The 13,143-nt window shown below is 33.3% G+C and overlaps 1 protein-coding gene and 2 non-coding genes across 3 annotated transcripts; all 3 read right to left on the bottom strand.

Moving 5' to 3' along the window:
- Window positions 1-1,238: 1,238 nt before the first annotated feature.
- Window positions 1,239-12,188, bottom strand: LOC135193659 (uncharacterized). Its single transcript, XM_064217183.1, has 5 exons — window positions 11,892-12,188; window positions 6,224-6,311; window positions 5,430-5,582; window positions 4,096-4,261; window positions 1,239-1,463 (listed from the first exon to the last, which is right to left on the bottom strand). The coding sequence occupies exons 2-5, from the start codon at window positions 6,302-6,304 to the stop codon at window positions 1,378-1,380; spliced, it is 486 nt and encodes a 161-aa protein (XP_064073253.1). The 5' UTR covers window positions 6,305-6,311; window positions 11,892-12,188; the 3' UTR covers window positions 1,239-1,377.
- LOC113403641 (U5 spliceosomal RNA) lies at window positions 2,340-2,456 on the bottom strand. The gene has a single exon (XR_003369321.1). It is a non-coding gene; the product is annotated as a U5 spliceosomal RNA (small nuclear RNA).
- On the bottom strand, window positions 3,217-3,409 carry LOC113403640 (U2 spliceosomal RNA). The gene has a single exon (XR_003369320.1). It is a non-coding gene; the product is annotated as a U2 spliceosomal RNA (small nuclear RNA).
- Window positions 12,189-13,143: the final 955 nt, after the last annotated feature.

Genomic DNA, 13,143 nt, shown 5'->3' with positions numbered 1-13,143 from the left:
GAAACTTGTATGACTGTATGTATTAAGATTTAAGACATGCGCACACTATCGTTTTCAAATATAATAAATTTTATAGTCATACATCGAATTGAGCTTGTCATCGCCATTATTGTATAACAGGACTATATATTTTATGACATCGTATTAATTGTGCGCACAGACCTTTAGAATAAACGGTATGTAATGTTTGCACAACTAACGATCAATTGTAACCGCTTTAAATGTCGTCATAATTATTTACAATTTGTATTGATTTTATAGAAATTTTAATGTTTCCGAACGTTGTATGTCGCTTTGTTAAACGCATTGAAAATTAAATATTAAAAAATATATAAATGATTGTTTTTTAATTACTAGTAAGTACTTTATGACTAAATACGTGTATTTTTTTTAATTATTATGTTTATAATTAAAAAGCGACAAGGCAAAAAATAAACAGCCACAACATAAAAAAATATTATTAATAAAGTAAACGTGTTCAATAAGTTTATAATTTTTTTTTTGTTTCCAAAATTTATATTAATGGCATTATTTATTACTGGTAATGGCATTACTAGTAATTTACGGTTTGAAGAGTGAGTGAACCAGTGGAAGTACAGTAACAAGAGAAATAACATCTGAGTTCTCATAGTTGGCAGCTTAAAAGATATGTTTTATACTTTATACAATGCCAGTCGGTAAAGGCGACCTGATGCCTCCATGCGGCTCAACCAATTAACTATTTACAATATTTTATTTGACTAGCAATGTTTGTTATAAACAATTATATCAAAATCTTCTCATTTTTATTTTATTCAAAATTTAAAATTTTAAAACACATTTTATTGAACCCGATTCTAAACTCATGAGAGGATCCAGACGAAACAACGCTTCAACAGTGAACAGCACAGACCCGACATTTTGTATCTATTTAAAAAAATGTTTTATAAAACATTTATTAGTATTTAGTATTAATTATTTTTTTAAGTCATCATCGAAAATATATAGATGAAAAATTGCAATAGAACGAAAAGTAGTGTAGTGTCTCTTAATCTCTTTGACTATATGGTATATCCAAATACTTGACAATGAGAAAGCTCTGTTTTATGCCAGATGCTCTCAGCATCTCTGAGACTATCTGGCGTCGAATTTCAGTAATAAATGTTTATAAAGAGCATTAGGGCCCAACTAAGACTAGAGACTTAGTAGCATGTGTAATAATATATCATCAATATATAAATAATAAATTTAAAAAAAACAAAACAACTAAATTCCTTTATTCATACATGTAAAAGTATACAAAGTGACTATAAAAATCGACGCGTAAAATTAAAGAGAAAGCGTATTTAATCACAAATCACGATACTTGCAGTCTTCAAGCGCTTCCAGCGCAACTTTTTACATCGGCAACGCTGTTTCGCTATAACTCATTTTCATCTTCCTGTACACGCTGTTCACGACCGTGAGATAGTATACAGAGTACGCTGAAATAGATAATACAGTTCATTGACCTTGATATTTATGGAGGACCCTATTTAGATTTCACTCAGTCAATAAATATTTAAGCTGACTGCTGAATAAAACAAACAAGGCTTGCTCTAAAATAAGGTATGTAAAATAAAATTAATAAAAAATATATATTTTATAGAACGGTTATTTCGTATTTCCGAATCGCGCTGACAAAATGTTAACACTCGATAGTAGTGTTGCATATCGATAGACTATCGATAGTTAAGGTGTAAACGATACTATCGATAGTCTATCGATATTATTGTCACGTGTCAATACTATCGATAGTATCGATAGCTTCCCATGAGCAATACTATTGATACTATCGATAGTTTTGCAAAAACCATTACTTTTAACCTAAACTATCGATAGTATCGATAGTTTTGTGCTATCGGTAGCCAGTAATTTCCGATAGTATTACTTTCTCAAGATAAGTAATTTAGTAGGCCAACTATAGTGTATATTTAAATAAATGAAATTAAATTTACCACAATATTTGGTTTTAGAATTAAGACATTTTGTGCGGAATAAGGAATAATGAAAAATTTAAATGTGAAAAATGTTGTCAATTTTTTTTGTGTTTGATTTATGAATAAACATTATAAATACTCATAACATTAAAAAAACTTTTAGGAGGACGGTGGCATTACAATGAAACTTTTTTGTAGTAATCTTGAATGTAGCGATTAGAATACATTACTTACATTAAAAAACTAATACATACTATAAAAAATCGCTGGCTATCGATAGTCTAAAACTATCGATTCTATCGATAGTAGCAATAGTAACGCTACTACCAATAGTATTGCTTACAGAGAGCTAGCGATACTGTTTCATGCTTTCATTTATTAACCTCATCCTAGAATGAGGCTTCAAAAATATGTTTAGACTCATTTGAGTGTTCCCCTCCACGGAAATCTTTAGTAAAAGGCGAAAGATTTATACGTTTTGAAGGGAAACCAGAGTACCTATACTTTATATATGAGAACTATATAACGTATTGCGTGTAAATCTCGCCAGCGCGATGCAGGTTCTCTGTTTTTATATAAACGCCATCTAATGGCAGCGTTGGACAAAAAGGGTTCGTGTATTTATTACTAAAAGGGCGCCATCTAGTGAGAGATATAGAAACATTTGTCACCACATTTATTAAAATAGCTTCAATGATTTAATGTTATTAGCAATGTTAACATACAAAGTAATGTATTTTATTTATAAAATTTGTGACCCAAGCGCTATCGCTAATGCTAAAATATTTTTATATTCTTTGAACTATTATTGAATTTGATACTTAAGATCAAGAAATGATCTTGTCAAGTTTGTGGTTACTTTTCAAGCAGTAACGTACTCACTTGACTCAAAATGGGTTTATTTATTTGTTGAATGTTTTAATTAATTATAACTTTATGAAATTCCAAGGCCACGCTAATTTAATTTTTTTTTTATATTTAAGCAATCTGTCTGTCTTTGTACTTGTTGATTTTGTTTATTAAGGAAATTGTCAGAATAAACTAGGAATGAAAAATTATAAGCGTCGTCGGCGTACAGTGCTAAGATTGCACCGTCCGCAACTGGAATGTCATCCGTGTATCTGCTGTAGCAGACAGTTGACAGGCAGCTAGCCAGGGGGTATACGGTCACGGGGTACACTGGCTTGGATGGGGCGTTCCGTGGACAGGACGTCTTCTATTACCGCCATTATTGAATACCTTATAGGTTTTTAATGATTTAATGTGGGCCGTTCCCGGCGGCACTGCAATGCCGGGCCGACCCGTGACGGGAGTGGAGCGAGCCCCGAACATCCCGTCGATTTACAAAAATCAGTTTAATATACTGGTCCCGCAGTGCGGGAACTTTCAGATATTAAGCTGAAAAGAACAGATACTACACTTTGATCTTAGCCAAAAGGCCGAGAAGCGATACCCACCCTATCACAACTGAGGGACGTCATTCTACGCGAGATTATCTAGCCAGCGCGATGCAGCATAGTGACGAAATGATAAAGCGCCATCTATGAAATTACAGCAAAACTATTTCAAATTAATGACATGGTTATGTATATATTTTTTTTTATTAACGGTTTAATGACACTAGCAAAGATCATTTCTTGATCTTAAGTATCAAATTCAATAATAGTTCAAAGAATATAAAAATATTTTAGCATTAGCGATAGCGCTTGGGTCACAAATTTTATAAATAAAATACATTATTGAAATGTTGTTTTAGACATAAGGCAAATTAAATGTTCTTTGTTTAAGAGCGTTTATTTTTAATCTATGTAAAGCTGCTGAAAATTAAGAAGAAAACCTTTTTCCGATTGATCTATTAATTATTATATCCAAGCATATAAAATTAAAGGTGGATGTTCACCAGAACACTGGTCAAAAATACACCGCTCGTAACAATAAACTCAATTTTTTCTTTTTAATTTAAACTTAGTTTTCTTTTTACCTTAACTAAGCATAAACTGTTATTCTTCTGGCAAATTATTTAGCAAACTATTTTTATCCTGTCGTAATATGTCAGAAGAACATTTTTTTGTTTAATCTTCTGATTGCTTTAATAAATAGATGCTTCAATAGGTCTTAACAAAAGTGCAGTACATACCAGCACCAGCAATGATCATGATCACGATTAAAGCGATGTTCCCGGGCTCAACCAAAAATGGTGCGAGTTCGGGACTGAACAGGCATGTGACCACCGCTACGAGGAAGATGCACAGAATGAACACGGAGTTGAACAGCAATGAGAGCTGCAGGCAGCCTGGTCGTCTCTGTAATGTAACGGTGTTTTTCTATCTTTTAACCTGATTATAAAATAAGAAATAGAAAACGTCGTAGGAACTGCACGCACGCTATAAAGAAAAGATATAGGCTCTTGACAGAATTTAGGGTCAGAAAAGTTGAATTCCTGCGTTACGTTTAGGTTGCACGAAATTCGACCTTAAAATTGTAACATAAATATATATTTTTATCACGCACTTTATAAAAAAATAAACATTACAAGAATTTGATCCATATTAATAATTGCAATAAATTTTACATAAACTTTGATAATATATTTAAAACATTAACACTTAATTTTGTATAATACATATAATATTGATTTATGCGGCGCACGCCAGTTAGGCTCATAGTCGGCATGACTTTTCCGACATAGATTCAACAGTCATCGTATCATATTTCAATAATTACACACTTTAACCTCTCTCGTAAATCATTCCGCCCATTGGTGAAAACCGAATCAAGTTCCGTTCGGTAGTTTTTGAGTTTATCGCGTCCAGAGAGTCAGACAGATAGATTTGTCGTACATATGTAGTAATAATGTCTGTTTTAAAAAGTATAACATAGACAACAATTTGTTTTTTGTAAATGAACCTCTGACGTAGATCAAACTGTGTAAATAAAAGTAGCAATCAATATTTCAGAACAATGGCTGCCACTTATTTTTCAATCTGTTAACTGTCATCGATATGAGTTTTTCGTATTGTAATTTATATTTTACGCTCTCGATTTCATTTTTACTAAATTAAGTTAACATTGTCTCGTAATTTTGGAATATCCTTCCTACGCAGCTCGCGCTCCGCAAATATTAAGGTTTAGCTCAAAATAAATGTGATAATAGCAAGTGAATGATAACACGAAAAGTAATTATACAATTTAAGTACGAATATTTAAAATATATTTTTCGTAAGCATTGCGTATTATAATCTTTTTTTTTTCAAAGTTATAATATTCGTAAAGGTAATTATTGTACAGATTATACTGCGTACTCCTTGCACACATCGAATGCAGCGTCTCCACTCAACGACCCTCGCTATTTTGATCTCATGTCATCTCTACATGAGATATTAATAAAAAAAAACTTTGATAGCGACAAAATTGTTTCTTTGCCTTATTATATTTAAAATGTCGGACCGATGTGTTTACAATTATACTCGCCATTCCCACTCCCACTAACACCACGACGTTACTGATAGCTGACAGAGTCGAAAACATGACCAACGTCATCGATATTAGATTGTCTTCCTGCTCCCTCTCCCTGTGTCGTGGGAGACTCCAAGAACCAGCCATAATAGCTGCTATGCACGATAGCTGAAAATTGTTAATGAAGTTATACTTCAACCACATGTGCATTATATAAAATAAAATTTTAAGTTAAAAAGGTAGATTTTAAGGGTAGGATGAACCAGTTAGAGTAGACACCATTCATCATCGATTATACAATCACCAAACCCGTATTTTATTTTCTGGTTTAAAGGTTCAGTTTAAGTACCGATTGCAGACACAAGGAAAATTACATCTTAGTTCCTATGGAGGCGTAAAGACTTTATATATAAAAGTGATTAATGTTTCTTTTACTGTCGTAAGGTAAGCGTGACTATCGTAATCAGTTATCATCATTGTTCATCAAAAGGTAGGTGCGATACCTTTTGCTTGTCTTGATTTGTTAAAAATAATTATTAATTCTTCTTATACTTATTATATATTTTTATTTGTATTTGTGTGTCTCCAATCTATTGATGTTGGAATTTATCTATTTCTACCCTTATCTTATCAAATATCGCATAGCAACAATATCAAATTTTTAAAAATAACTTGTTCGTTGTTGCTTGTGAATTGAAATTTAATTAACCGTTTGTTTCGATGTAATGATTTTGATTCGACTTTTTTTTCGGACCAACTGACTTAGGTCTAATTTTTAAAGTTGTCTTTTTAATATTAAAACAACTTACTGTGGATAAAATCCCGAGTAAGAAACATCCTTTTTCTAATGAAACGCAGCCGCAGCACTGTCGCAACATCGGCAACGCCATTGTGGCCCTGAAAATATAAGTTTCCTATTTATTCCTTAAGCATTACAAACTTAACTAGAGAATGTAATACGATACCGTTCTCATCACCTGAGGTAGGTATGCCTAGAAGCCCTTGGTATCAAAGAAAAGTAAGAAGCTGATATGGTATTGTGGTCAGCCACCCGATTCTTAATCGAAGATCATGGATTTGAGCCCTCTGCTTAATTGTGAGTTGAGGGAATAGGAATGAGGGTTGAGGGAACATCTACATCATGAAGAATACATTCAGATGGAAATCTTCCACATTATAATTTACCCAATTCGCAATTTTACTTGGTGCAAGCTTTGTGCAAGCCCGTCTGGGTAGGTACCACACACTCATCAGATATTCTACAGTCAAATAACAGTATTCTGTACTGTTGTGTTCCGGTTAGAAGGGTGAGTGAACCAGTGTAATCACAGGCACAAGGGGCAACACCTTAGTTCCCAAGGTTGGTGGCGCATAGGTGATGTAAGGAATGGTTAATATTTCTTACAGCGCCTTTGTCTATGGGCGGTGGTGATCACTTACCATCAGGTGGTCCATACGTTCGTCCGCCAACCAATGCCATAAAAAAAAGTACCACTGTGGTTTAATAACCTTCTAACCTTCGTATAAAGTCTTAGGTTGTTACTATACTTTCAATAATTACAATTATATGACATGAGTTCTCACATCACGACTAAGCACCTGGACATAGGTATTTATATTAGTTATAGGTATATATATTTAACTTATGTACGAAGGGAAATAAAACCATTTGTCCCGTCAAAGTTTCTATTGAACGATCTTACGATACAATGTGCACTAATAAATACTCGGGAAATTATGTAAGACTGCTATTTTTAACTAAAAGTACTTATTATTTTGTTACTATTAATCAACAAAGTAATAAAATGAGTTATATACCCGTAGCACGGTTCGTTGGACACGTCAAGGTCCCATAGTATATATACGGCACATAGACATGTTCAATAATTATGCTAAGTAAAATTTTTACTTTAAACAAATTACTTTTTACTTTAAATAAATTAGGATGAGATTCGCTGTTCCCGGGCTAACCCAGTGTAATAGATGAATCAATTAGGAGTTCAAATCTTGGAAAATACCTAGCTTACAAGTGCGCTTGAATTGTTTCTATGAAAAAAACGTTAGGAAACCTGAATTTCTCGTGAAATGAACTCCATTACCTTCAGAATGTGTCAGGAGATCTTGGTTCTCATAAGTGGAAAGTTTGTAGATTTGGAAAAGTTATTGTTACTATTATATTATAATCATACTGATATTATATGATGTTTACTTTATTCAATACTTGAATTGAGAGCCCTATAGAAATCTTAACCGAAGATTATGGGCACAACTCTAGCAAGCAAAATTGAATTTTCATGTGCTTGAAATAGTGTTCACAATTGATCTCACGCTCAGTGGTGAAGAAACACATTCTGTCGAATGAAAATCTGCCAGATGTACTCGTATGTCCATCCAACAGCATCGCAAGTTCATTATAGGCTTAAGCTCAGTATTGGAATATTTACAATCTGTTACTTTACTACTTTGTATGTTTGATAAACATTTGATATATTTATGGGAGAGTTACGATATATTGAGTGTGTAGCGTGAATATTTATTTATATCTCATATATTCTACCATATTCCAGATACGGCGTGTTAAAACAGTGGCCATGACGTAATACTGCAATATAGGACAAACTATTTCAGTCGACGAAATGGCGGCATTTTAGTACGTCTGGTGGAATGTAAGCACAACGTCATCATTCGGATATAACCCAGGAGAAAGTTTTTGTCGTTTATTTGTTTATACATTAAGGAAATAAATTACCTAGTTGGTCCAGTAGATAGTTTATAAAGATTCAGATCCCGAGATCTAGAGTTCGAATCCCAAGTGAGGCCAGAGAAAACGATAGGGTTTTTCGGTCTAGAAATTCTCAGCAGCAGATTGGAGCTAGGAAGTTGGCCGTGTCACATTATTGTGCATTTAGATCGTGCATGTTATAGGTTTGCGGACGGCCGCAAATTGACTAACTCATGGATATTTGTCATCACCGCGCATAAACATTGGCGCTCTAAGAAATAGTAACCATTGTTTTCATCAGCAGTGCACCACCAATTATAGGAACTAAGCTGTTATGTCCCTGATGCCTGTAGTTACACTGGTTCATTCAAACTTCAAACCGGAACACATACTTTCTTAGTTGTTCTTTGGTGGAAGAAATATCTAATGAGTCCGTGGTACCCAGGCAGGTCTGTACAAAGGCCTGTCACAAAGTAAATTGTTTTTACGAAAAAAATATATCCAAATATCGAGTGCATTTCGGTGGAATCGTAAACATCCAAGTTTTGCACTTATTAATGTCGTACGGGATTAATGCTTAATCGGATTATGAAATTCGATAGGTCAACTCTCTCATTGAATGTGCGAAGAGAGTTCACCTGTGTTTGCTCAAACATCTGTGCACTAATACTTACCTATCGCCTGCGCAATTGACTGCTTGATCGCGGCAAATATTAGAGGAGGACATTATAATTTAAGCCGAGATGGCCCAGTGGTTAGAACGCGTGCATCTTAACCGATGATTTCGGGTTCAAACCCAGGCAGGCACCACTGAATTTTCATGTGCTTAATTTGTGTTTATAATTCATCTCGTGCTCGGCGGTGAAGGAAAACATCGTAAGGAAACCTGCATGTGTCTAATTTCAACGAAATTCTGCCACATGTGTATTCCACCAACCAGCATTGGAGCAGCGTGGTGGAATATGCTCCATACCTTCTCCTCAACGGGAGAGGAGGCCTTAGCCCAGCAGTGGGAAATTTACAGGCTGATTATGTTATGTTTATGTTATTATAATTTATTAGTTAATATTACATTATACCAAAGTATATTTTGTACGTAGGATATCAAACATCATATACGTCATGCGTATAGCGAGCGCGAAAAGATAAGACATTACTAAATTCGCCTTGCTGAGACTTGTTTAGCGTAAATAGGGATACTGATAACACAATTTTTTTTATTATTATTAATATTTTTTTAAGACGAATGTATAGAAAAATCTCATCTGATGGTAAGTGGCAATCACCGTCCATAGAGTTAAGCGCTGTAAGAAACATTAATTTGCGCCACCAACCAAGCCGTCGGGAGTTAGGATGCTATGTCTATTTAATGTTTTGAATATTTTGAGTAAATGAATATGAAACTTATATTCGTTTTATGCGTCTTGTTAATTGAATAAATTAATTTATTTTTAAAAATATTTCTTAATTTTTTTTCCACAATAGCTTGATATGTCCGGAGCGTATTCGTGACTTTCGTATCGCGGTCTACCGTTGACATAATTATTTTTTTTTAAATATTTAAATAATTTTTGAAAATAGTGTGCGAAGTTTTTACGTAAGAATATAATTGTTAAAATGTTACCTCGGAAAGAATGTTGCGCGCACTTCATTCATTGATATAATGATTAGCAGATGGTGAATACCTCAGCGCTTAACTCAAAAAATTTAATAAAAAATTTGCTTACGCTTTAGCTATAATGACCATACGTTCGATACAAAGAAAGCAAGAACAAGCTACTTCAAGGTAAAGAATAATCGATCTAAGGTCATGCAAATAACAAAATGGATAATCGTAAACAAATGTTTCAACTTTCATGATAGTTACACATGATCATGTAATATAAACTCAGTATTGACTCTGTCATTTTATATATATTTATTCAAGAAAAAAAAAAATGCAAAAAAATCAAGAAAAAGAAAACAGAAATGTATATAAAATGAAACTTAAATCCTAAAACGTGATAAAGATGTCGTCCAGATCGATTTCGGCCAGCTCAGTCAATTTCAAGGGAGACCAGTCAACTATAAAAGATATAGTACTGCACAAGTGTGTGCACAAATACAGGTGCATTCTCATTCCCGATCATAATCCGATGGGTCGGCAAATCCGACGACCGAAAAGAGTTCAAGCACAGATCAAACGGCTGTACGCGCTCACCGAGACATGTTACTGAGATGACGATTTTACGAATACCCAATAACTTTTTCTCGGCCCGAGCTGGGGTATAGACTCAGGACCACGGGATCTGCCTATTACCGTCTTTACCATACACACATGGGGCACGTGCCCAGTGCCCCCGACCTGACAGGGCCCCGAAAAACCAAGAATTTCTTTCACACGTTTGTGCTGTTGACTGCTATGTATATTTTCGAAATTCGAACGAAATTGTCATATTTGCAAGAAATAACTAACATTAACATTATAAAAAGGCTAGTGACGATAGTCGATATTTAAAGTAGAAAGCTATAGACATGCCCTTCATGATAGAAATAGCTATTCCATAGCTACACTGCCATAAGATTGTACAACCAATCAGATTCCTACTATTTTACGAAAATTACCGCACCGTTTATTTGAAACTACAAACATGGTAGTATATAGCTACCAAAAGACCAAAAATTCAGTGCCCAAGGGCCCTAGCATAGCTTGAGACGGCTCTGGATCTGCCTTTGCTATCCACTAGACCAACGAGGCAGTTGAAACATATCTCACTAGGAAATTACATTAAAAATGCCGACATGGCTAAGTGTTTCGACGACTTTAGATCTTAACCGATCATTGCAAATCTAAACCCAGGCAATCCCTACCTTTTATGATGTTATTTATGTTTATCTCGCGCTCGGATAAACTACCTGTATTGGAGTAACGTAATAACCTCAAAACTTTTTCCTTAAAATAAGAACCTTAGCCCAGCAGTGGGTTGTATTATAACAAAAGAATATTTTCGATTAAAATTTAAATTTTTAGGTAATTTACGTTACCTAAATCATATTATAAAGTTTATAGTTATTACGAACGAGGATTGGTTGGATATTGTACCCGAGTTTCCATTGTAGAGTCCAATTGTCTGCAGTGGCAATAATCTTGATAAGAAAATTGTTTTTAATTAATACTCTGTATTAAGCGAATGTATCGTCTTATAATAATAAAAATATACTCGAATGTTTGAATAATATACACGACTTTAATATACAGATGAAAATCCAATTAAATTATCGTGACGGGTGGGTGAATGTGATATATATTTTTTGTTAAATTATATAACGAGAATTGTAATAAAAAATATGTTTACATACCTATTACTTAATATAATGGCATAAAGGAATAATACCTTTGTCATAAACTAAAAAAAAATATACCAAAATTATATGTATGTTTAAATTCTCACAATCTGCACAATTCGTCATAAAAAAAGTTTATTTAAAGCGCGCACGCTATTTTATTTTAAGTTTACATAGTAATCAAAGAAAAAATGAAAATGTAACAGAAAATACGCAAATCATAATAGCTATGTACCTCAATATTTTTTCTAAATCTTCCTTAATTGAATAAGCTATCCACACATTAACCGTAAACACAGACTTGCCATTATCAGAAAAAAAAAACTCACGAAAAATAATTTATTGTTAAAAATTGAAATGAAAACTCGAAAACAGTTGACTCATTGCTCCGGTGGTATATTTTCAAATCTCCGGTGTTTCGATTTACTTGCGCACTATTTACAAACACTAATTATGTAAGCGATGCACTTGATTCTATTTCAATCTCACTGGCCACAGCACAATAGACAAAAAAAAATACGATTATAAAGACGAAGTTTAATTGTTTACACACGTTTATTAATCTGTTGATTTAAAATCCGAATGAGCGCGAAATGTTACTCTGATGAAATAATTCCACTTTCAAATCCAATATACAAGAATGTTATAATACGCACTGGCGATTTAAAAAAAACTGTTTGAATTTAGAACTTTTTTGAGCTATAAAAAGATAAGCGTTTTCATCGACGCTCAGTAGCGTACTACTCATACTGGCGACGCTTCCTACTCGTCGGACGTCTGTCCTTGCCAGAGAACTATGCTGCGTCATTTATTAAACGTTAGTTCTGATTACTTCCGACTAACATAATATATTTCATACGTATTATTTCATTTTCAGTATTTTTTAAGCAATCACGATATGTTTATTGTCTTCTCGAACGTACAATATTACACCTTTTGTTATACATATAATTAAATAATATTATCCTTAGGAAACCCAAGCAGCTTATTCGTATGAGACAACATAACCAGCACTATGATCTTCAGAAATGAATAAACACCTGTGAGGAAAAGGAAGAGATATATGTACATTTGAGTATATTATTACTATACAAATTAAGATGAAACAATATTTTTTCCGTCTAACACAATACTTAAGTATCACCCGAATAAGTATATTAGTGTTATTTTAATGAGCTCTTAAAAGCACTATGCTCTTTTTACGTACAAATCAACATAATTTTAATATTTATTATCTATATTTTGATATCCATAAACTTTAAATTTAATATGTAATTATCGGAGACCCTTGTTGTTGTATATTTTAAGATTATAATTAAACAACTGGATATATTTTTTTTTTATTTGTGTAATTATGAAAAATGATAATAATTACTAACATGCATAATAGTATGTAATATATTTATTATATGTGTATTTTAAATCTCGCAAAGTCCGAGTGAGAACTTTACGTAAAATGTATCATAAGCTCTTCCAATTTGATTGATATTATTCTAATCATTGAGTCATTCATCTTGCTTCTCACTAAAACAAATAACATCCCAGTCAAAGCCACGACTTGATAGGAATTAACAGCGCAAAATATCAACACGAGCAAATGACTTCTTATATGTTTAAAATAGTATGAAATTATATCCGTGACAAGAACCTGAGAACTCGTCACTGATACTAAGATAAAAGCTA

The sequence above is a fragment of the Vanessa tameamea genome, chromosome 15 (assembly GCF_037043105.1).
Source record: "Vanessa tameamea isolate UH-Manoa-2023 chromosome 15, ilVanTame1 primary haplotype, whole genome shotgun sequence".
In the NCBI taxonomy this organism is placed as follows: domain Eukaryota; kingdom Metazoa; phylum Arthropoda; class Insecta; order Lepidoptera; family Nymphalidae; genus Vanessa; species Vanessa tameamea.
This window is presented reverse-complemented; position numbering and strand designations above follow the sequence as displayed.

Coding starts and splice junctions, on each gene's coding strand:
- LOC135193659 (XM_064217183.1), bottom strand. CDS start 6,304: ATGGCGTTGCCGATGTTGCGACAGTGCTGCGGCTGCGTTTCATTAGAA. Junction 5,583..6,223: donor TACTCGGGATTTTATCCACA/GTAAGTTGTTTT, acceptor AACAATTTTCAG/CTATCGTGCATAGCAGCTAT. Junction 4,262..5,429: donor TGTTAGTGGGAGTGGGAATG/GCGAGTATAATT, acceptor GTTACATTACAG/AGACGACCAGGCTGCCTGCA.